General features: G+C 46.9%; 2 protein-coding genes across 2 annotated transcripts; one reads left to right on the top strand and one right to left on the bottom strand.

Annotated features, from left to right (window-relative positions):
- Nucleotides 1-2,182: 2,182 nt before the first annotated feature.
- On the bottom strand, nucleotides 2,183-12,847 carry Nt5c3b (5'-nucleotidase, cytosolic IIIB). The gene is made up of 9 exons (XM_070028048.1): nucleotides 12,772-12,847; nucleotides 12,484-12,582; nucleotides 11,869-11,938; nucleotides 11,735-11,781; nucleotides 8,193-8,278; nucleotides 7,479-7,568; nucleotides 5,356-5,518; nucleotides 4,523-4,723; nucleotides 2,183-2,735 (listed from the first exon to the last, which is right to left on the bottom strand). The coding sequence occupies exons 1-9, from the start codon at nucleotides 12,781-12,783 to the stop codon at nucleotides 2,601-2,603; spliced, it is 903 nt and encodes a 300-aa protein (XP_069884149.1). The 5' UTR covers nucleotides 12,784-12,847; the 3' UTR covers nucleotides 2,183-2,600.
- A 1,317-nt stretch (nucleotides 12,848-14,164) lies between these two features.
- On the top strand, nucleotides 14,165-24,079 carry Klhl10 (kelch like family member 10). The gene is made up of 5 exons (XM_070026811.1): nucleotides 14,165-14,494; nucleotides 20,073-20,562; nucleotides 21,363-21,980; nucleotides 23,284-23,433; nucleotides 23,624-24,079. Exons 1-5 carry the CDS (start codon nucleotides 14,301-14,303, stop codon nucleotides 23,996-23,998), a joined length of 1,827 nt encoding a protein of 608 aa, XP_069882912.1. The 5' UTR covers nucleotides 14,165-14,300; the 3' UTR covers nucleotides 23,999-24,079.
- Nucleotides 24,080-24,142: the final 63 nt, after the last annotated feature.

Raw genomic sequence — 24,142 nt, 5'->3', positions numbered from 1 at the left:
GAACTGGTTCTTTGGTTTTTTTGCCAGTCCTGGGACTTGAACTCAGGGCCTAGGTGCTGTCCCTGAGCCTCCTTGTGCTCAAGGATAGTACTCTACCACTTGAGCCACAGCTCCACTTCTGGCTTTTTTACTGAGTAGTTTAAGAGTCTCATGGATTTTCTTGCCTAGGCTGGCTTCACACCACAATCCTCAGAACTGTCTCCTGAGTAGCTAGGATAGCAAGTGTAAGCCACCAGCGCTCAGCCTACATTCTTCTTTAAAAGGTACTCTGGGGAGAATTCAAAACGTTTGGTTGAGACAGGGCATCCTTAGGCGAGACAGGGTATCCTTAGGCGGCCAGGCTGGCCTCAACACTCAATCCTGTTGCCAACGAAGTGCTAGGATTATAAATATGTATCACTACACTACCATACCCCAGCTGGGTAGGTTTTTGGGGTTTTTTTGTCAGTTATGGGCTTGCACTCTGGGCCTGGGTGCTGTCCCTCAGCTCTTCAGCTCAAGGCAAGCGCTCTACCACTTGAGCCACAGCACCACTTCTGGTTTTCTGAGTGGTTTATTGGAGATAAGAGTCTCACGGACTTTTCTGTCTGGGCTGGCTTTGAACCGTGATCCTCAGATCTCAGCCTCCTGAGTAGCTAGGCTTACAGGTGTGAGCTACCAGAGCTGGGCTACTTCCTATATATCTATATAGATATATATTTATAATTTTTTTTGGGGGGGTCAGGTCGTGGGGCCTGAACTCTGGGCCTGGGCGCTGTCCCTCAGCTCTTCAGCTCAAGGCTAGCGCTCTACCACTTGAGCTACAGAACCACTTCCGGCTTTTTTCTTTTTGCTTATGTGGTGCTGAGGAATCAAACCCAGGACCTCAGGCATGCAAGGCAAGTGCTCTACCACTAAGCCACCTTCCCAGCCCCATACTTCCAATATTTTTATTTTTATTTATTTATTTATTTATTTATTTTTTGTCGGTCGTGGGGCTTGAACTCTGGGCCTGGGTGCTGCCCCTCAGCTCTTCAGCTCAAGGCGAGCGCTCTACCACTTGAGCTACAGCGCCACTTCCGGTTTTCTGGTGGTTTATTGGAGATAGGAGTCTCACAGTCTCTTCTGCCTGGGCTGGCTTTGAACCATGATCCTCAGATCTCAGCCTCCTGAGTAGCTGGGATTACAGGCGTGAGCCACCAGCGCCCGGCTACTTCCAATATTTTTAAAGTAGGCTCTTGCATTTATGCCCTGGCTAGCCTTGACAATGATCTTATTTATACTTCCTGCACAGCTAGGATGACAGGCTACCACCCCAACTTTTCATTGATTAAGATGGGGTTTGTTGAACTTTTAGCCCGGACTACCCTTGAACCACAATCCTCCTGATCTGTCTCCTTAGTAGTCTTACAAACATGAACCACCATGACTTGTGCTAGCCTAGTCTTTGATGATCCTAGTTCTTGATCATCCAAGTGAAGAGAGAGGAATTGTTTCTGCTTCGCCCTGTGCAGCCTCAAGATGCTCATCTCAAGCCTTTGGGATCAGTTTTTTTGGTGACCCTGGGGGACAGAAAAAAAAATAAAAAGCTACCAAGTACACCAGGAAAAAGCCACACTCAAGTGAGCCCCTTAATGAGGGGGCTCTCAGACATCACCTCAACTTATCCCAAGTTGAGACTTTCAAGTCAGACGACCATCAGAATTTTGTCAATTCATTCCAGGTCAGAATCACACCTGTCAACCACACCCCTACTTAGATCCATACAGACACCTGTGCAGGGATCCGGTAGCTCAAGCATTCCCTCATCAGGGTCCTCCAAGATTGTTCTGTTTTGTTGTTGTTGGTTGTGGGGCTTGAACTCTGGGCCTGGGCGTTGTCCCTGTGCTCTTCAGCTCAAGACAAGTGCTCTACTGCTTGAACCACAGTGCCACTTCCAGTTTTTCTAGTGGTTTAATGGAGATACGTGCCTCACGGACTTTCCTGCCTGGGCTGGCTTTGAACCGAGATCCTCAGATCTCAGCCTCCTGAGTAGTTAGGATTACAGGCGTGAGCCACCAGCGCCCAGCCCCAGATTGTTCTATGGAGAGCCAGAGGCACCTCTGAGGTTCCTGGGCCTCTGGGGACCTAGACATTCAGCTTCTGATTCTGAGGACCTCCAGCCAGCTTTGCCTTTCAGTTTTTGACTTTTTCACCTTGCTTAACACATACACTTCCCACGTTTAAAAAACATTATTTATTTTTCTTTTGCAGTGCCGAGGATGGAACCCAGGCCCTTACACACACTAAGGTACAAGAAGAACACCTGGCTAGGCGCTCCATCACAGAGCCACATTCCTAGCTCTCAGTTTCTTTCTGTTTTCCAAAGAATCTCTAGACTAGAGGATACATAAAACAGTCACATGCGGTGGTTGCTGGTTATCAAGAACAGTATGTGGTGCCCTCCCACCCAGCAGGGCCTCCCTTAAAGCCCCCTGTGACCAGGAGGAAAGCAAAGTCATGGGGGAGCGGGCAGGGATGAGCAAGAGCTCAGTAACTCTGGGCTGCCCTGAACTTTCCTTTGGAATCATGATGAAGTGGCCTCGAAGGGAAGCTTCCCTTGTTTGTCACGGCCTGCCCGCTCAGGAGCCCTGCATCTCCATGTGGTCCCCTTGGCTCAGGATGTGCTGTAGCAGCCCGTTGACCACGTCCAGGGTCTCGTCCTTCTCCAGCACGATGTCATAGGCGTCCATGTAGCGCTCCCGCCGTTCTTCCACCTGCAGCAGGAGGGGGAAGGAGACCAAGAAGCCCCAAAATGCTCCGCCCTGGGCCTTTTATTTTCACAAGGCCCAGCAGAGGGCGCAAGCATGAGTTCAAGGTCACAAAGACCTGCTGTGCCTGGAGGACTCATGCCCATAATCCTAGCTACTCAGGAGACTGAGATCTGAGGATTACAGTTCAAAGCCAGCCTGGGCAGAAAAGTCCCCCTAACACTCTTATCTCTAACCACTCAAAAACCAGAAGTGGAGTTGTAACTCAAAGCGGTAGAGTGTTCAGGAACAGCATCCAGGCCCTGAGTTCAAGCCCCAGGACCAACAACAAAAAAAAAAAAAAAAAAAAAGAAAGAAAGAAAAAAAGGTTACAAAGACTTATATCTCTGTTAGAGATGCAGAAGGGTGTGTGTGTGAGGGGCAAGGGCTGCCCCAACCTGGGATCCGTGCAAAAAAGACAGTAATGAATTTAAGAAGACTGAGGTACAACTTCTGACTTACTCAGGCTACATTTTCTTTTTCTTTTTTTGGGAGGGGGGTGTTGGAGAGGGGCTTGAACTCAGAGCCTCTTTCGTTCAAAACTAGTGCTCTACCACTTTGAGCCAAAGCATCACTTCTGGTTTTCTGGTGGTTTCTGCCCAGGCTGGCTTTGAATCTCGACCCTCAGATCTCAGCCTCTTGAGTAAATAGGATTACAGGTGTGAGCTACTGGCACCTGGCTGCAGGCCATATGGGTCAAACATCGGGCAAGCTCCAGCCCTTGCTTGGTAGAAATCAAACACTCTCATGGATGGACCACCTGGATGCTCTGTACTTTGTACCTTTAGGACCATCCTATTCCCATCCCTGCCAGTTTCTGGTCTACTCATGCTATTTAGTTCTCTACATTCTGAACATGTGCTGACTAGGGGGTGGGGGGAGGAGGAGTCAAGGGGAGGGGGAAATAGAGGAGGATAGGCAAATGTAGTTATAATATTCAATGTGCATATGGAACTAGGTAACTTGAGATGGGCAAGGTTGGGATAGATGGAGAATGATGAAAAGGGTGACATTGATCAAGATTGCACTACACTTGGAAACTGAGTTGGTCAGATAGTGACGGCTCACGCCTATAATCCTAGCTACTCAGGAGGCTGAGATCTGATGATTGTGATTCAAAGCCAACCCAGGCAGATAAGTCTGCCATCTCCAATTAACCACCAAAAAAAACAAAAATGGAGTTGTAGCTCAAGTGGTAGAGCGCTAGCAGTGAACATAAAAGCTCAGGGACAGCTTCCTGAGTTTTAAGCCCAGGTCTGGCACACACACTAAAAAATGATTACATGAGTGTTTGGCTGTAACACATTTAGAGTAAGCTTTCCATACAATGAGTACACAGGTATGTAGACTGCCATGAGGGGCCAACATGACACTTTCCCCGAGCTAGAAGCTTAGTCTGTGCGGTTGAAGCATATAGTAGTAATCACTGGCTATCTCCATGCTACACACTCTGAGAGAATGGCTTGCATTGGGCTGGGAATGTGGCTTAGTGGTAGAGTGCTTGCCTAGCATGCATGAAGCCCTGGCTTTGATTCCTCAGTACCATATAAGCAGAAAAGGCCAGAAGTAGTGCTGTGGCTCAAATGGTAGAATGCTAACCTTGAGCCAAAGCAGCTCAGGGACAGTGCCCAGGCCCCGAGTTCAAGCCCTAGGACTGGCGAAAAGAAAAGAAAAAGACTGGACATAGTGGGTACTGAAGAGCATTTGATAGTAGCAATTCCTAGGGAAGAAAGGAGCCAGTGGCTCCTAACTACCTTGTCATTCAAGAAGCCAATCTTGAGGATGTTCTGTACACCAGGAACCCCGTCCGCCATAGTGAGGTCCCCCATAGAGTCTCCAAGCAGGAGGATGTTGGTTTTGCCCTGCAGTTGCTGGAAGTAATTGGAGTTCTCACACACAGAGCTGTTCTTGTTGTAGGTGTGGATGAGCTGGCCCTTGAATCCTTGTAGGAAACCCTAAACCATCAAGATGAGTTAGACAGTGGGGCCACAGGGTACCCACACAGCACCAGTTTTCCACTCTCTGTCAGAGAAGAGGAGTCCTGCATGAGGCCCTGGGTTCAATCCCTCAGCACCACATAAGCAGAAAAAAGCCAGAAGTGATGCTATGGCTCAAGTGGTAGAGTGCTACCCTTGAGCTGAAGCGCTGAAGGAGAGCACCCAGGCCCAGAGTTCAGGCCCCATGACCAACCAAAAAAAAAAGTAAAGAAAAAGAAGAAAGAGCAAATTCGACCGTAAGTGTAACAGAGATGGCAGGACACAGAGCCTAATTACTCTCTGGCCTTTTATAGGCAAGGTTTGTCATTCCTGCTTTAGTCTAACATTGGCCATGAAAGAGTTGATAATCTCTTCTGGTACAAACACAGAACCTGTGATATAAACAATATTGTTCACCTGGCCTGGAGGTGTAGTTCAGTGGTTATTTGTTGAGCATGCATAAGGCTGTGGGTGCCATCTGGGGTTCCTCCCACACACACCTACACTCAAATGTAAGGAAGTCTCCCCTCCTTTTTTTCCCTTGGTAAAGAGCAAAGCAACAGTCTGCCCCACCCCTCTTCCTTCTCGTGCCCTGATGAGACATGGCTCACCTCTTCATTAAAGTCCATGTAGTTAGACACAATGTGAATGTTGGAGTGGAGCATGCCCATTTGTCGAATGATTTCTTCCAGGATATCACCAATGCCCGCCGAAAAGATGAAAAGGGGAATGTTGTTTTGATGTAGTGTGTTGAAGAATGTCTTATATCCCTCCCTGCAGAGGTAAGAGAATGAAGAAATGGCATTGCCTTTGCTACTGCTTTTTTTGGGTCACTCATGGGGCTTTAATGAGAGCTTTTGTGCTCAAGGCTAGAGTTCTACCACTTTGAGCCACAGTGTCACTTCCAGTTTTCTGGTGATTCATTGAAGAGTCACACAGACTTTCCTACCTAGGCTGGCTCTGAACTATGATCCTCAGATCTTAGCCTTCTGAGTAGCTAGGATTGCCCAGCTTGAGCTGGTCTTAAACTCACAATCTTCCTGTTTCTGCCTCCCCTCATGCTTTGTGTGTGATGAGTAGTTTGTTCTTGTCACTGCTATATAGTATATATTACTCCATCATATTAATATGCTATAATCGCTGGGCACTGGTGGCTGATGCCTATAATCCTAGCTACTCAGGAGGCTGAGATCTGAGGATCGCAGTTCAAAGCCAGCCCTAGTCAGGAAAGTCCATGAAACTCTTATCTCAACTAACCACCAGAAAATGTGAAATGGAGGTGTGACTCAAAGTGGTAGAGCATTAGTTTTAAGGGAATGAGCTCAGGGAAAGCACCCAGGCTCTGAATTCAAGACTGACAAAAATAAAAATAAAAAAAATAAAGAATGGTCGGGCGCTGGTGGCTCACGCCTGTAAGAGCTGAAGAGCTGAGGGACAACGCCCAGGCCCAGAGTTCAAGCCCCAGGACCGACAAAAAATAAATAAATAAATAAAAAAATAAAGAATGCTGTAGTTGACTTAATGTTTCTTGTTGGTAAGACACCTGAGATGCCTCCAGATTTCTGCTACACTGACTAAACCCTGTACTCATTGTCATTTGCATTCACTGCTTTTGGACATCTGCATTGGATGTCCAATGTCCTCTGTGGGACACCATTTACACTGTGGAGGCAGAAGACAGGCAGTTCATGCCTGTTTAAGAGTTCAGGTAGCTTTTCTGGATATCTTCACTGGGGTTCCCCACACCCACCCTGGGATTCCTGGGTCTGTACACATCTCTATTCTCCTGGCTTTCCAGAGGCTAGCCTTTCTTTTTCTTTTTTTTTTTGTTGGTCATGGGGCCTGAATTCTGGGCCTGGGCGCTGTCCCTCAGCCCTTCAGCTCAAAGCTAGCACTCTACCCACTTGAGCCACAGTGCCACTTCCGGCTTTTTTCTTTTTGCTTATATGGTGCTGAGGAATCAAACGCAGGGCCTCGGGCATGCAAGGCAAGCGCCCTACCACTAAGCCACCTTCCCAGCCTCCCCCTAGCCTTTCTTAATAAAGACACACAACTTAGCCAGGCACCAATGGCTCACTGTTTTTTTTTTTTCGGGTCCGGTCGTGGGGCGTGAACTCTGGGCCTGGGCGCTGTCCCTCAGCTCTTCAGCTCAAGGCTAGCACTCTACCACTTGAGCCACAGCTCCACTTCTGGCTTTTTTCTTTTTGCTTATGTGGTGCTGAGGAATCGAACCCAGGGCCTCAGGCATGCAAGGCAAGCCCTCTACCACTGAGCCACCTTCCCAGCCCCAATGGCTCACTCTTGTAATCCTAGCATCTCAGGAGGCTGAGATCTGAGGATTGCAGTTGGAAGCCAGCCTGGGCAGGAAAATCGGTGAGATTCTCATTTCCTATTAACTTGCCAAATGCCAGAAATAGAGCTGTGGCTCAAGTAACAGAGCTCTAGCCTTGAGCAGAACTGACAGTAGCCAGTCCCTGTGTTCACTGCCAGCTTTGGCCATTTTGCATGTCACCTGACTCTCCCAGGCACTAACTCCACTCAGTCCTCCCATTCTTCCATGCATGCAGTAAAACAGTACAGATCGAGGGCACACCAACCTCCACCTCACACCAGTGCTGGGTGTGAAGCCAAGAGTTTTGCACCTGCTCTCAGCAAATGTTCTACCTCTTGGGCTCCAGCCCACCGCAGTTTCAAACTGTCTCAGGAGGAAGTGTTCCCAGCACAAGCAGCTCACCTGAGCATTGCAGCGGAATCTTTGACCACCTGCGCTATCTGAGACTTGTGAATCCTCTGCTGACATAGCAGGTTGTGCGCTTTGGTCCACCTAGGAGCAGACACCCGCCAACCCCAAATTCCAATCAGCCAGAGACACAAGGGCCCTGTTCCCGGTCCAAGTAGAGGGAGGAGGACTTCCCTTTCTCTACAGACTCGTTTCCTGAAGGAAATGCAGAGCTGCTAGATGGTAGGGCTTAATGGAAGGTCCTGGGTCATGGGGCTATCCTCCCATGAATGGATTAATGCTTTAATCACAGGATAGGGCCTGAAAAGGATATGTCCAGTCCCCTTCTTGCTCTTGCCCTCTTTTGTGCCTCTCTGCCATGGGATGACATAGCAAGAAACTCCTCACCAGATGCTAGTTTCTTGATCTTGGACTTCCTAGTCTTCAGAACCACGAGACAAGGCATTTCCGTTTATTATAAGCCATCCAGCATGTAGTATAGCAGCATAAAGTGGCCTAAGGCAAAGGTCATTTATCATGTGTCCCCAAAGGAGGATTTTCTAACTTATGTCAAGAATTCTCTGAAGGTGTCATTGAAGCAGCAGGTGGGTAGCCTCAGGGACAAGCGAGCAGTTTGCTCTGCAGGGCTCGTGGTCTTATCAGGTAAGCCCTAGGAAGGTAGGGGAGTCTGTCATTCCATCAAAGCCACGCGCAGGGAGCAGAACTCACCACTCCACCATATGCGGCAACTTCTCCTTGATGGTCCGCTGGGGGTCGATCTCAATGGGGTAGTAGTGGTGAAGAAGGGCCGAGAGCTGGGTCAGCCACATGAGGAGAAAAGCCATTAGCACATACCAGGTTGTTCTCCAGCACAGCCCCCCAGCTCAATGTAAGAGGAAAGCCACCTAGCAGGGGCAACTGCATGTAAGAGTGTTATTTTGCTTCAAGTTTCCATCTTCTGTACAAGACCCCAGGTTCTTCTCATATCCTCCTCCGTGGCTTGTCATGACCAATCTGACCAAGTCTAAGGATCTGCATAGTTTGTTACTCCTCTGTGCTCACCCTGAGACTGATGTCAATAACTCAGCAAGGGTAGCCAGGTATGAGTATGCGGTGCATGCCTATAATCCCAGCACTCCCACTGCCTCAGGAGGTAGAGACAGGAAGATCTTGAGTTCAAGGCCAGCCTAGCCTACATAATGAGATCCTGTCTCAAAAACAAGGGGATCAAGGAAACCTGTTTGGGATACTATTACTTAGAGGGAAAGGTGCAGGGACTGTGATAGAGGGGGTGAAATCTATTAGAATATAGTTAACGTGTGGAGATGATGCCAGTGGCTCACACCTGTAATCCTAGCTATGCAGGAGGCTGAGAGCTGAAGACCTCAGTTCAAAATCAGCCTAGACAAGTAAGTGGGTAAGATTCTTATCTCCCAATTAACACCCAAGAGCTGGAAGTGGGGCTGCGGCTCAAGTGGCAGAATGTCAGCCTTGAGCATAAAAAACAAAGAAACAGTGCCCAGACCCAGTTCAAGCCCCAGTAATGATGCAAGCCCCAGTAATGATGCATGCATGCATGCATGCACGCACACACAAAACAAGGAATGGGGAAGTGGTTCAGAAGTAAATGTTAGGTACTTGCTTATGGTTCATGTTAGGTACTTGTCTAACATATGTAAGGCCCTGGGTTTCATCTTCACAACACACGCGCACACACACACGCGCGCGCACACACACACACACACACACACACAGAGGCAGCAACATAAATGAAAACTGATAGGTAAAAAAGGGCACTGAGGTTTGTAATTAATTCAGTAACAGGACTTCATCAGTGTTGATTTAATGTTGTGTTTTCTGAAATGTGGGAAACTTTCTCAGGTGTTAGATGGGATTAGTTTTAGGGGTTTTCAGTTTAATGTAGGTGCACACCTGTAATGTCAGCACTTTGGAAACTTGAGACAAGAGGATCAAGATTTTGAGGTCAGTCTGGGCTATATAGCAAACTCCAGGCCTGCAACTTTGGGGGAGGGAGGGAAGACCAAAAAACAAAACAAACAAAAAAAAAAAAAAACAGGAGATGGTGGGGCTAAGATCTGAGGATTGTAGTTTGAAATCAGCCAGGCAGAAAAGTCTGTGAGACTCTAATCTCTAATTAACTACCAGAAAACCACAAGTACAGCTGTGGCTCAGGTGGTAAAGCACTAGCTTTGAGCAAAAGAGCTCAGGGAGAGTGCCGAGGCCCAGAGTCCACCACCAACTATAAAAATCAGCACCAAAAAACATTTTTGAATACATAAACTTTGCTTTTCATCCATGCCCAGAATGGTTTCCTTGAGCATCTCTCACTTTGTGAGAGTACCAAAATTACTCTCTGATCTGGAGATCCAGCTGAGCTTTTTGGATATTGAAAGATCAGAAAGATATAAGGAACCAGAAGTCACTTAACAAAGACACCTTATGGTGGAGGCAGAAGCCACCTAGAACTATATGTAAATGGCACCTTTGGGGACAGGATTCTGATAAGACCTGTCTGTGATTCGCTACCCATTTCATTTTTCTCAGGATTTTTTTTTTTTTTGCCAGTCCTAGGGCTTGAACTCAAGGACTGTCTCAGCTTTTTTTGCTCAAGGCTAGCGCTCTACCACTTAAGCCACAGCACCATTTCTGGCTTTTTCTGTATATATGGCACTGAGGAATAGAACCCAAGGCTTCATGCATACTAGGCAAGCACTCTACCACTAAGCCACATTCCCAGCCTCCCTACCCATTTCATTTCTTTCTTTTTGTCAGTTGTGGGCCTGAACTCTGTTCCTGGGTGCTGTCCCTCAGCTCTTCAGCTCAAGGCTAGCACTCTACCACTTGAACCACAGTGCCACTTCCGGCTTTTTCTGCTTATGTGGTGCTGAGGAATCAAATCCAGGGCTTCATGCGTGCAAGGCAAGCACTCTACCACTGAGCCACCTTCCCAGCCCATCGCTACCCATTTCAATAATGAGCAGTCATGTTAGTGTTGAAAGCACACATACCGAGACCCTGGGTTCCATCCTTAGCATCACAAAAAAGAATACTGGAAAGATCGAGCAACATTTGACACTGTAAGACCAACACCTGATAGTGTACAAGTTTTATAAATAATCTAAGTGTCTCTACTCCGGTGGGAAGAGCCTGGAAGAAAGTATGAACAGTGAGCAAGGACTCGGGTAGAACTCAAGTGGTAGAGCACCTGCCCATGTGTAAGTCTCCAGGTTCTAATCCGCAGTAACACACATACACATACACCAAAACAATGACCAAGACTCTAGGAACAGTTTCAGAATACTGTATACATCTTATAGAAACAGGAGTTATATATACTGACATTAATTCAGAACTTTCTTGATATCTGTTAACTTATCAAGAAAAGTGTATTGCATTATCCTGCCCATGTAATTGTAACCCCTCTGTACAGTATGTTCTCAAATAAAATAATATAAAATTTAAAAAAAAAAAGAAAAGAAAAGTGTATTGAGGGGAGATATAATATAGTGGGAAGAGTTTGGGACAGAATCAATGTATTAAAAAACTTAGCTGTAGCAAGATGCTGGTAGCTCACACTTGTACTTGAGAGACTGATATCTGAGAATTAATGTTCAAAGCAAGCCTGTGCAGGAAAGTCTGTGAGACTTATCACCAATGAACCACTAAAAGGCTAGATGTGGAGCTGTCAGTCAAGAGGCAGAGTGCCAGCCTTGAATGAAAAAGCTAAGAGATAGCACCCAGGCCCTGAGTTCAAGCCCTAGTACCAGCACTGATACACATACAAATTTAGCTGTATAATTCTAGTTGAGTTACTTCAACCTCTCCAAGCATCTCTTAAAGGGAGGTAATAATACACCTTCAGGAGTTGCAGGAGGGTCAGTGACATAACATTCAAGTCTCTTGTAAACTTGGTGTTGCATATAATATCCACACTTCAACCACCAAATGCCTCAACCAACAAGGAAAAGTGACCTCACACATTCAGATTAGATCCACCACAGCATGGCTATAATTTGAAAAGGAATGAATACCAAAACAAAATCCCTGCAAAGACTGTCTTTCTACCATATATTTTGGGGCTGGATGTATACAGCTTCCAGTAGTGGAGGGATTTGATCCCTACCACCACAAAACAACAACAACAACCAAACAAACAATAAAATGAACTTTCTAAGGTCCCTGTGCTGGAATCTTTGGGTCTAGGCAGGAAGCAATCACACACCAAAACCATTCATTTCTGAGCGACTTACCTCTTTCCGACACTCTTCACTGATGATCTTGCTGTTATCCAGAATATCTGGAAAAACACAAAACTCCTTTTACTTGCCCCTTGGATGCCATGGTCTCCACAAGCCCAGCAAGGCAAGTTAGCAGGTGGACTTACTGTGGGAAGAAGGGCATCTCTGTCCATTACATGCAAACCTGCTCAAGGTCATGTCAAAATCAGAAATCACCTATGAGGTAAAAACGAGAGGGGACTGTGCTCAAATAGACCTACCTAGCATGGTCCTGCCTGGGTGATTACGGAAGTCTAAGGGGGCAGGGGGCACGAGAGGGACAGAAAGGGTTTGGGGAGTGAATCTAGTTAGTCCAGGAGTTAATGCTGAGAACAGCCCTAATCCTTCTGGGGGAGGGGGACTGGGAAGGGGTTTGGGGGTGACTCTTTGCATGGCTCCCAATGCACAGAGTTCTTCCTAAGACGACTGTGTCTTCAAGACCCATTTCCCCATTTTCAACTTCTTGGGGAGCCCTCGGGCCTGGACCTTGAGGAAGGATGGGGGTGCAGGCCTCAGGTGCTTTCTGGAACAAGCTGACCACATGGATCCCACCGAAGACTCTGAAATGCAGGTCCCCCCCAGCGCGCACACACACCACCACCCACCCAGGGCGAACCAACCATTTTCCCGGGTCGGAGGTTTGCAGCGGCCGCGGGCGGAGATCCCCCCCGGCCCTCCCCCGTCCCCCCCACGCCCCGTCCCGGGCCCGGCCGCCCCAGTACCTGCAGCCGGTCTCCCCCGGCCCGGCGCAGGGCGTCCACGACCTCCTGCACGCGCCGCGGCTGGCGCATCAGCACCGTGGCCTTCATCAGCGTGCTCACCTGCGCGGACGCCGGGAGAGGCGCTGACCCCACGCGGCCTGGACGCGGGCCCCGGAGCCCCGGGGCCCCGGCACCACGCGATGCCACGGCGCGGAGAAAGGGGGATCTGCTCCCCACCCCCGCAGGAAGAGGCTGTCCCTCCCGCCTCGCTCCCTCCCCGCCCCGGCACTCCCCACCTCCCCGCCTCACCTCCTCCGCCATAGTCCGGGCGGCTGGATCCTCGGCTCCCCGCACGGCTCGGCACGGCTCGGCGAGCGCACTGCGCACGCGCCGTCCGTCTCTCGCCCGCCTTCAGGCTGGCGTCGGGCGCTGGCGGGAGAAGTTGGTGGAGGGTTCTGTGGGGGGCGGGGGAGGAGAGGGGGAGGGCCTCCAAGACGCCCGGGTGACCTGATTGGGCTGGGCTGTCACCAGGGCCTCGGGTGTGCGCCTGCCACTCTGTCCTCCGGAGCCAAAAGCCTGGGTAAACGTGGTCATTTCCAGGGTTGGAGGTGTGGCTCAAGGGGTAAGCATTTGTCTAGCAAGTTCGAACCCCAGTACTGCCAAAAAAGAATGGTTACAGCAGAAGCCGAGATAGAGCAACACCACACACACACACACACACACACACACACACACTCACACTCACACACAAACACACACTCTTCTGCTTTGGGCTTCAGGACACACAAAGCAAGGTGCCCTTGGGCTCCAAGTTTGCAATGCTACCTACTCAGGAGGATTGGGATTAGAGGCCAGGAAGGGCAAAAGAAGCGGAGGTAGCTCCCCTCCCTCTATCTCAACCAGGGTGGTGAGCATGTATATCCCAGCTATGAGAGAAGCTAAGAAGGGAGAATGGAGGTTTCAGGCCTTGGAGCCAAAGCAAACAACAACAACAATAAAAACAACAACACTAAATGAATTCAGGAGACTCCATCTCAACAGAAAAAGCTAGACATAGGAGTGCATGCATGCCTGTCATCCTAGCTATGGTGGGAAACATAAATAGGTAGATACTAGTCCAGGTGGAAAAGGGTGGAGGGTCTTTCAAGATGCTATCTTAAAAACAACAACAACAAAAACTGGTGGTAGAGCATTAGAGCAAGTACAAACCCCCCAATTCAAACCCTAGTACCACCCAAAGACACAACAACAACAACAAAAAGATAATTTGGCACTGGGGATATAACCAGGAGGTGCTTCCATATCTGGGCCCTGTCTTGTCACCAATGAAGAAGAAAGCAAGCCACAAACACATCCAGAGGACTGAAGAAGATCCTGAGCAGCTGGGCAGCACAAGCTTTAATCAGCATCACTTCTGGCTCTAGACTTGGGAGTTCCTGGAATTGGGTGTGTGGGAATCCTGAAAAGTGGATGGATGTTGCAGGGATGTGGACTCAGGCAACAGGAAGTAGAATCAATAAAATCTCTGCTATGGTGCTGGTGGTCACAGATGAGCCCTGGGCTCCAGGATACAGAGCTGTGGAATGGGTGGTCTTCTATCTGGGTGACAGGGGGGAGGGGGAAGGAAGGAGCAGGGATAGGAGGGAGTTCCAGAACCTGAGAGCACAATCCTGAGCATGATCTCACTGCGAATCCAGGATTCTGGAACTTGGGCTGCCTGATGGGCCCTATATGAAAGATGTAGTAGGGAAAAGGAGCGACAGCTGGCTAAAGGGGCCCCCCACAACCCTCCCCAACACCCCAGGAGAGCAGCCTCTCTCCGCTGGTCCCAGGGTGCCATGGAGATGGAGAGCACGGCGGCCTCCACACGGTTCCACCAACCTCACATGGAGAGGAAGATGAGTGCGATGACCTGTGAGATCTTCAACGAACTTCGGCTGGAGGGCAAGCTCTGCGACGTGGTCATCAAGGTCAATGGCTTTGAGTTCAATGCCCACAAGAACATCCTTTGTAGCTGCAGTTCCTACTTTAGGTATAACAGGGTGCTGAACTAAGCCAAGCTGGGAGGGGCGGGAGTTGGCCTCTTCTTGTGATCCATTTCCTGTTTCCTACTCACCATCTTAAATTTAGGCATATCAAAGCTCTGGGCTCCCTGTAGTCCAGCTCCATTGTCTTCTGAAGAAGACACAACTGGGGGGCCAGAGCCACTTTTCTTTGATTGTCACCTGGACTTCAAACAAACTTCTGGTGTGCCAGGTGTTTTCTTTTTCCATCTTCCTATAAACGAACCTTTGGTTGGATTTTCTCCTTAACAATGCCACCTCTGGTGGCTCTTCTGCACTTGTCACAGGAGAGAGAGCATTTGAAACAGTGTGATAAATTAATAAGCGTAGAGGGGATGGGATAGAGGGATGAAGGACAGGTACCCAGGACATATATATATATATATATATATATATATATATATATATATATGCATATATGCATATATATACATGAAGAAAAAGGGAGTTTGGGACAAAATCTTGTACTCCAGGAAATGAAAGGGTTGCTCATAAGATGAAAGGTCTGCAGAATCACTTCCAGTGAAGATAGCTACCTTGCCTATTGCTCAGACATCTCATTCATCTCCCAAAGCTCTTTTTCAATCTTTACAATGCAGACTGGAAAAGCATTACATGTCTGTAATGTATGTCATGTGCCACCCCTCCAGGCCCTAGAACTGAATCCACAGAAAGACCAGACACTAAGCATTTTAACCCCTGCAGGCTACCTAGTGTCTGTCAGCAACTGTCCAGCCCTTCCTGTAAACTGTAGAGCAGCCACAGATAGGACTAAATGGGGGTAGGGGTGGGCGTCACATGGCTGTGTCCCAATAAAATTATTTATATGGACATCAAAATTTGAATTTTCAGATGTCACAGTATTCTTTTGATTCACCCCCAGCTATTTAAAAATTCTTGAACAATAATAAAAACAAACATGTGGGCTGGGAGGTTGACTTAGTGGTAGAGTGCTTGCTTGGCATGCATGAAGCCCTGGGTTTGATTCCTCAGTACCACATAAACAGAAAAAGCCAGAAGTGGCGTTGTGGCTCAAGTGGTAGAATGCTAGCCTTGAACAAAAGAAGCTCAAGGACAGTGCCCAGGACCTGATTTCAAGCACCAGGACTGGCAAAACAAAACCAACCTCCAAAACAAAACATATCCCCAATGAAAACCTTACCTGTGTGCAGTACAAAAATGAGGTGTAGCTGGGCGTTGGTAGCTCATGCCTGTAATCTTAGCTACTCAGGAGGCTGAAATCTGAGGATCATGGATTGAAGCCAGCCTGAGCAGAAAAGTCCCGGTGAGACTCTTATGTACAACTAACCACTCAAAAACTGGAAATTGAGCTTTGGCTCAAAGTGGTTGGACACTAATATTGAGCAAAAATGCTCAGGGACAGCGCTCAGGCCCTGAGTTCAAGCCTCGTGACTGATAAAAAAAAAGAAAAAAGAAAAAGAAAATCACTAAGCCCATACTACTTTAAACCTCTGTGTGTGTGTGTGTGTGTGTGTGTGTGTGTGTGTGTGTGTGAATGTACACATGCACGCACATGTATATCTGCTAATCCTAGGGCTTAAATTAAGGACTGAGGTACTATCCCTAAGTGGCTTTTTCTCAAGGCTAGTGCTCTACCACTTAAGCCACAGCTCTGCTTCTGTTTTTTTTTTTTTTTTTTTTTGGTGTTTAATTGGAGATGAGCCTTGGGTCCTTTGGTCTCACTGTATGTATCTAGAATCTGTTGTAATTTGTCATATCCCAGTGCATTTTAGATCTGACTTCTACATATCAGAGAGAACATGTGCCGTTTGTCTCTGCTCTTGGCTTACCTCACTTAACATGATTTGTTCTACTTCTATCAATTTCCTTGCAAATGACATTATTTTATTCTTTCTAATGGCTGTATAAAATTCTACTGTTAATAGGTACCACATTTTTTGGATCCAGTTACCTGTTGTGGGGAATCTGGGTTGTTTCCATACCAAGAAAGGTACCCAGCTGTGTGCCAGTGGCTCATACCTGTAATCCTAAACTACTCAGGAAGCTCAGATCACAGTTTGAAGCCAGCCTGGGCAGGAAAGTCCCTGAGAACTCTTATCTCCAATTAATCCCCAGGAAACCAGAAGTGGCACTGTGGCTCAAAGTGGTAGAGCTCTAGCCTTGAATGAAAATGCTCAGGGATGGGCTGGGAAGGTGGCTCAGTGGTAGAGCGCTTGCCTTGCATACATGAGGCCCTGGGTTCGATTCCCTAGCACCACATAAGCAAAAAGGAAAAAAGCTGGAAGTGGCGCTGTGGCTCAAGTGGTAGAGCACTAGCCTTGAGCTGAAGAGATGAGGGACAGCACCCAGGCCCAGAGTTCAGGCCCACCACTGGACCAAAAAAAAAAAAATGCTGAGGGACAGACAGCACCCAGGACCTGAGTTCAAACCCCAAGACCAACAAAAAACAAACAAAAAAGCCCCCAAAGTACCCAGTTACATATTATAAGTTTAGTGTATAGTTGTGGGATGGCAGTCATTTATTTATTCAATAATTATTTATTGAATGCCTATCTTGCAACCTCTATTGAATAGAGGTAAACATTCCTCTTGTGAAGCTTAGCTTCTAGTAAGGGAGAATGAATTCTGAATAAGTGAAATACGTATCAGATTCTAAGTTTAGGGGGAAGAAAAAGAAGATAAGGAATATAGGTAATATAGCTGGGCATTGGTGTCTCACGCCTGTAATACAAGCTACTCAGGAGGCTGAGATCTGCAGAGTATGGTTCAAAGCCAGCCTAGGCAGGAAAGTCCACGAGACTCATATCTCCAATTAACCACTCAAAAACCAGAAGCAGCACTGAGGTTCAAAGTGGTAGAGCACTACCCTTGACAAAAAGAGCTTAGGGACAGTGCCTAAGCCCTGAGTTCAAGCTCCATGATTGACACCCCCACCAAAAGATAGATAGATAGATAGATAGATAGATAGATAGATAGATAGATAGATAGATAGATAGATAGATTTAGCTGCGAACTCGAGGCTCATACTTATAATACTGGCTAATCAGGAGGTTAAGATCTAAGGGTTGTGCTTCAAAGCCAGCCAAGGCAGACAAATTTAAGAGACTCATCTCTAATTAACAAAACGCCAGACGTGGCTCATATGGTGCATCACTAGTCTTGAGTGAAAAAGCCAAGCCAGAGTGTAATTCACAAGTGACCAGCCTTAAAATTTAAAATGTCTCTTTTCTCTTCACTTGGAAATCTTTGCCTAAATGTCAGCTTCTTACTGAGGCTTCTGCAAACTGCAAACCAACTTCATTCCAGCTCTACTCAGTCCTGCTTGCACTTTCACCCTGTTCTACTTGTATTTTGTTGATCACTTTCCAACACATGTAATTTACATCTTGTACATGTGGGCAGGTGTGTGCATATGCACACGCCAGTCCCAGAGCTAACCACTTGAATTTACGGTCTGAGCACTGTTTTTTGGCTCTATTATCTATTAACTGAATACAAAGAGACTCTTATCTCCACTTAACCATGAAAAAGCCAAAATGGAGCTCTGGTTCAGGTGGTAAGAGTGCTAGCCTTGAGCCAAAGAAGTACAGTCAGGATCAGCGCCCAGATCCTGAATTCAAGCCCCAGGACCAACACTCTCTCTCTCTCTCTCTCTCTCTCTCTCTCTCTCTCTCTCTCTCTCTCTCTCTCTCTCTCTCTCACACACACACACACACACACACACACACACACACACACACACAATATGGGTAATTTTACCTAGGATGGTCAGAGAAGGCTTTACTGACAAGGTAACATATGAACAAAAAGAGTTTAAGGAGATGAGGATGAGGGAAATCTAGAAGTCTGAGGGCTCATTACAGATAAAGATCAAGTTCAGAGTTTGAATTACCTCTGGGGCTCAAAGAACAGCAAGGAGGCCAGCAATGGCTGCAATAGAAGGAGGGGAGGGGGTAACTGGGGTGAGGAGGTGGGAGTGCAGAGAATAGGGCAGCGAGATCAGATCTCAGAGGATTTTGTAGTGTCTGGTAAAGAGTTTGTGTTTGCCCTGAGTAAGAAGGGAAGTCAGTGGGAAGTTCTGGATGGAAGAGGAACATATTCCTATAAGAATCACTCTGGCCGGGCACTGGTGGCTCATGCCTGTAATCCTAGCTACTCAGGAGGCTGAGATCTGAGGATCGCGGTTCAAAGCCAGCCTGGGCAGGAGAGACCGTGAGACTCCTATCTCCAATAAACCACCAGAAAACCGGAAGTGGCGCTGTAGCTTAAGTGGTAGAGCGCTCGCCTTGAGCTGAAGAGCTGAGGGACAGCGCCCAGGCCCAGAGTTCAAGCCCCACGACCGACAAAAAAAAAAAAAATCACTCTGGCTGCTGGGCTAAGACTATAAACACTAGAAGGTCAAAGGCAGAAGCAGGAAGATTAGTGAGGTTACCCTGGATGATCTACACAAAAGATGGTGGGGGTTTGGATCAAGCAGGTAACAAAGAGGTGAGAAGGGATCAGGTTCTAGATGTGTATTGATTGAATGATACATGTATGTGTGTATGTACACATGTATGCATACATGTATGTATATTATACTGGAGTTTAAAATAAAGATCTTGTACTCTATCACTTAAGCCATGCCTCCACCCTGCTTTCTTATTATTTTGGAGAGAGAATATTGAAGACTTTTCTATCCAGGCTGACTCTGAACCTTAGTCCTCCAGATCTCAGCCTCTTTCATAGCTAGGATTATAGGTGTGAGCCATTGGTTTGAATATTTATTAAGAAGTATAGCCTTATTTCTTCTTTCATTCCTTTGCTCTGTGTGTGTGTGTGTGTGTGTGTGTGTGTGTGTGTGTGTGTGTGTATTGGGGCTTGAATTCAGGGCCTGGTGTGTGTGTGTGTGTGTGTGTGTGTGTGTGTGTGTGTGTATTGGGGCTTGAATTCAGGGCCTGGTGTGTGTGTGTGTGTGTGTGTGTGTGTGTGTGTGTGTATTGGGGCTTGAATTCAGGTGTGTGTGTGTGTGTGTGTTGGGGCTTGAATTCAGGGCCTGGGCACTATCCCTGAGTTTTTGCTCAGGACTAGTGCTCTACCACTTTGTGCCACAGCTCCACTTTTAGGTGGTTAATTGGAGATAAAGAATCTCACAGACTTTCTACCCCAGGCTTGTTTCAAGCCTCAGTACTCAGATCTCAACCTCCTGAGTAGCTAGGATTACAGGTGTTCACCACCAGCACCCAGCTAGCTTAACTTCTCACCAACAGAAGAGAGATATGGGATCTTACTTACTTCCCATTCTAGATCTCAATGTCTTCATTCAAAAACAGAAGAAAAAAAGATCGTGTTATCACGAGGATACAGTGACCAGCCAATTCTCCTGGAAAGTATCTCTCTCCCTCTCTCTCTCTGTGTCTCTCTCTCCCCCCTTATTGTATAAAGCCTATGTTTGTCCCCCACTTGCTCAGGCCACTCTATTTCCAACACACTTATTGTCCTATTTGGAAAACAAGAAGAAAAGGAGGCCTGGTGTGGGGAGGATATGGATGACAAGAGGCTGCCAATTTCTTTCTTTTTTTTCAGAGCTTTATTTACCAGTGGCTGGAACAACACTGAGAAGAAGGTATACAACATTCCTGGCATTTCCCCCGACATGATGAAGCTAATTATTGAGTATGCATATACCCGAACTGTGCCTATCACCCCGGACAACGTGGAGAAGCTACTGGCTGCTGCAGATCAATTTAACATCATGGGTATTGTCAGGGGTTGCTGCGAGTTCCTCAAGTCGGAGCTGTGTTTGGATAATTGTATCGGCATCTGCAAGTTCACGGACTACTACTATTGCCCTGAGCTGAGGCAGAAGGCCTACATGTTCATACTGCACAACTTCGAGGAGATGGTGAAAGTCTCAGCAGAGTTTCTAGAGCTCTCAGTCACTGAACTTAAGGATATCATTGAGAAAGATGAGCTTAATGTCAAACAGGAAGACGCTGTATTTGAGGCCATTTTAAAGTGGATTTCTCATGACCCCCAAAATAGGAAGCAGCACATTTCAGTTTTGCTTCCTAAGGTCAAGTTATTCTTTGAAAATGCTTACTTGCTCATTCTTGATTCATTTGTCCCTGAGAATTGACAGATCCCAGGGATTTATTTATAGGCACTAATATAGAGAGTATCTCCTATTCTCTGGAATTTTGTAATTTTCTTTCCCTTTGGAATCTAAAGAATTTCTATTAAATGAATTCCCCAAACCTTAGGTCCAAAGCGAGCTGGAAAGCAAATCATGAGGAGTGCACAAACTTGTAACTAGTTGGTGCTATTTGTATGTGTGTGCGCATGTGTACGCTGATACTGAGTTTGAACTCAGGGCCTTGGGCATGGTCCCTGAGCTCTTTTGCTCAAGGCTTGTGCTCTACCACTTGAGTCATAACTCTACTTCCAGCTTTTTCGTTGTTAATTGGAAATAAGAGTCTCATGGACTTTCCTGCCTCGGCTAGCTTCACAATCCTTAGTGTTAAATACATACAGAGATGTATTTTATTTCTGCATAATTATCATAGCTTGTTTTGGGTCTTACAAAACTGTACTATGACCAAGCAATGGGTAGATCTGTGACCCTGTCAGCAGCCTTCTATCTAGCTCATTCTCAGCAGCTACTCTCTTCTAACTCATTCTTCATAGTACTCTTTTGGGAGTACACCACCTCCCCAAAACAAATATTTAAACTATGAGCACACATTAAAAAGAAAACAAAAACAAGCCAACAAACATTCCCAGTAATCTAGAGGCAGACTATAAAATAGGGATTAAGGATATGGAACTTCTGGCATCCTCACCTCATCTGAATGACTTTCTGTATTTCCTTCTTAGGTTCGCCTGGCTCTAATGCATGCTGAGTACTTCATGAATAACGTTAAGATGAATGACTATGTCAAAGATAGTGAGGAATGCAAGCCAGTCATCATTAATGCCCTAAAGGCCATGTATGACCTAAACATGAACGGACCCTCCAATTCTGACTTCACCAACCCTCTTACCAGGCCCCGCCTGCCCTATGCCATCCTATTTGCAATTGGTGGCTGGAGCGGTGGGAGCCCCACCAATGCCATTGAGGCATATGACGCTCGTGCAGACAGATGGGTGAATGTTACTTGTGAGGAAGAGAGTCCCCGTGCCTACCATGGGGCAGCCTATTTGAAAGGCTATGTTTATATCATTGGGGGGTTTGATAGCGTAGACTACTTCAATAGTGTTAAGCGTTTTGACCCAGTGAAGAAAACTTGGCACCAAGTGGCCCCGATGCACTCCAGACGTTGCTATGTCAGCGTGACAGTCCTCAGCAATTTCATTTATGCCATGGGAGGATTTGACGGCTACGTGCGTCTCAACACTGCTGAACGTTACGAGCCAGAGACCAATCAATGGACGCTCATTGCCCCCATGCACGAGCAGAGGAGTGACGCAAGTGCCACAACACTGTATGGGAAGGTAAAGAACCAAGTTGGGGAGACACAGAAGCAACGGATAAGTCCAGAAATGATTCTGTTTTTTCTTTTTTTTTAAATCGGTCATGGGGCTTAAGCTCTAGGCCTAGGTGCTGTCTCTGAGCTCTTCAGCTCAATGCAAGTGCTCTACCACTTGAGCTACAGTGCCATGTCCAGTTTTCTGGTGGTTAATTGGAGATAAAAGTCTCACAGAAGCCGGGCGCCGGTGGCTCATGCCTGTAATCCTAGTTACTCAGGAGGCTGAGATCTGAGGATCACAGTTTAAAGCCAGCCCGGGCAGGAAAGTCCGTGAGACTCTTATCTCCAGTAAAACCACTAGAAAACCGGAAATGGCGCTGTGGCTCAAGTGTAGAGTGCTCACCTTGAGCTGAAGATCGCAGGGACAGCGCCCAATCCCAGAGTTCAAGCCCCACAACCGACCAAAAAAAAAAAAAATTCTCACAGACTTTGGGCTGGCTTTGAACCACGATCCTTAGATCTCAGCTTCCTGAGTAGCTAGGATTACAGGTGTGAGCCTCCAGTGCCCAGCTTCTGTTGTTTTGGAGGATGGCTAACAAGCAATATTATCCTCAATACTCACTTTATAGTACTAGTGTGCTTTGGTATCTGCAGGTGATTGGTTCCAGGACCCATGTAGATACAAAAATGGATAGATTACCTGTAATACAGATGCTCATGTCTCTTGTATAAAATGGTATGGTAGCCAGGCACTGGTGTCTTATGACTATAATTTAGCTACCCAGCAGGCTGAGATATGAAAATCTTAGTTCAAAGCCAGCCCAGGCAGACAAATCCTCAAAACTCTTATCTCAAATTAACTAGCAAAAACATCAGAGTGGAGGTGGCTCAAGTGGTAGAACACCAGACTTGAGCAAAAATGCTCTGTGGGAGCTCAAAGCCCCAAGCCCTTCACACAAGAAAAGGTCTAGTATTGAATATAACCTATGCACATCCTCCCATATGCTTCAAATCATGTTTAAACTGCTTCTAATACCAATACCATGTAAATACTATGTAAATAGCTACTATTTTGCATTGTTTAATGAAGAAAGGGAGGGGTTGGGAAGGTGGCTCAGTGATAAAGTACTTGCCTTGCATGAATGAGGCCCTGGGTTCGATTCCTCAGTACCACATAAACGGAAAAAGCCAGAAGTGGTGCTGTGGCTCAAGTGGTAGTGCACTAGCCTAGAGCTGAGGGACAGTATCTAGGCCCATAGTTCAGGCCCCATGACCAACAACAACAAAAAAAGAGGCTGGTACTTAGTAATTGTATTTTCTTCCCTCAGGTCTACATATGTGGTGGGTTTAATGGAAACGAATGCCTGTTTACAGCAGAAGTGTACAACACTGAGAGTAATCAGTGGACAGTCATAGCACCCATGAGGAGCAGGAGGAGTGGAATAGGTGTCATTGCTTATGGGGAACATGTATACGCGGTGAGTCTATCATCTATGGCCACAAACAAAATGACACCCCCAGATTTACTATTAGCAAAACAGGTTTAGACTACCACGGGTAAGTATTTATAGGAAGAGGCATGGTATTACTGGCCCTCCCCATCCGGGGCTTCCTCAGTGGCCAGATGCAATGATTGGCAGCCAATTGTGTTTCTTTTGCTACCCACAGGTAGGTGGCTTTGATGGGGCTAATCGACTCCGGAGCGCAGAAGCCTACAGTCCAGTAGCCAACACCTGGCGCACCATACCCACTATGTTTAATCCTCGTAGCAATTTTGGCATCGAGGTAGTGGATGACCTGTTGTTTGTGGTGGGGGGCTTTAACGGCTTTACCACCACCTTTAATGTTGAGTGCTATGATGAAAAGACCGACGAGTGGTATGATGCTCATGACATGAGCATATACCGCAGTGCTCTGAGCTGCTGCGTGGTACCAGGGCTGGCCAATGTTGGGGAATATGCAGCCAGACGGGACAACTTCACAGGATTAGCACTGCGAGATGAAGTAAAGTATTCCGCTTCGACAAGTACCCTACCTGTATGAGCCTCTTCATTTAGCTAATAAAAAGTCTAAGCAATAAGAATTAATTCTTTTTTTAAATAAATGCAGTATTTGAACCTGTAAGAGTACTGGAAAATGTTCAACTTAAGGGAAATAGGGTTGGATGAATGAGGGAGTAAGAAAGAT

The sequence above is a fragment of the Dipodomys merriami genome, unplaced genomic scaffold (genome assembly GCF_024711535.1).
Source record: "Dipodomys merriami isolate MVZ:Mamm:240054 unplaced genomic scaffold, mDipMer1.0.p SCAF_19, whole genome shotgun sequence".
Lineage (NCBI taxonomy): Eukaryota > Metazoa > Chordata > Mammalia > Rodentia > Heteromyidae > Dipodomys > Dipodomys merriami.
Note: the sequence above shows the minus strand (reverse complement) of the source record. Positions and strands in the feature narration are given on the sequence as shown.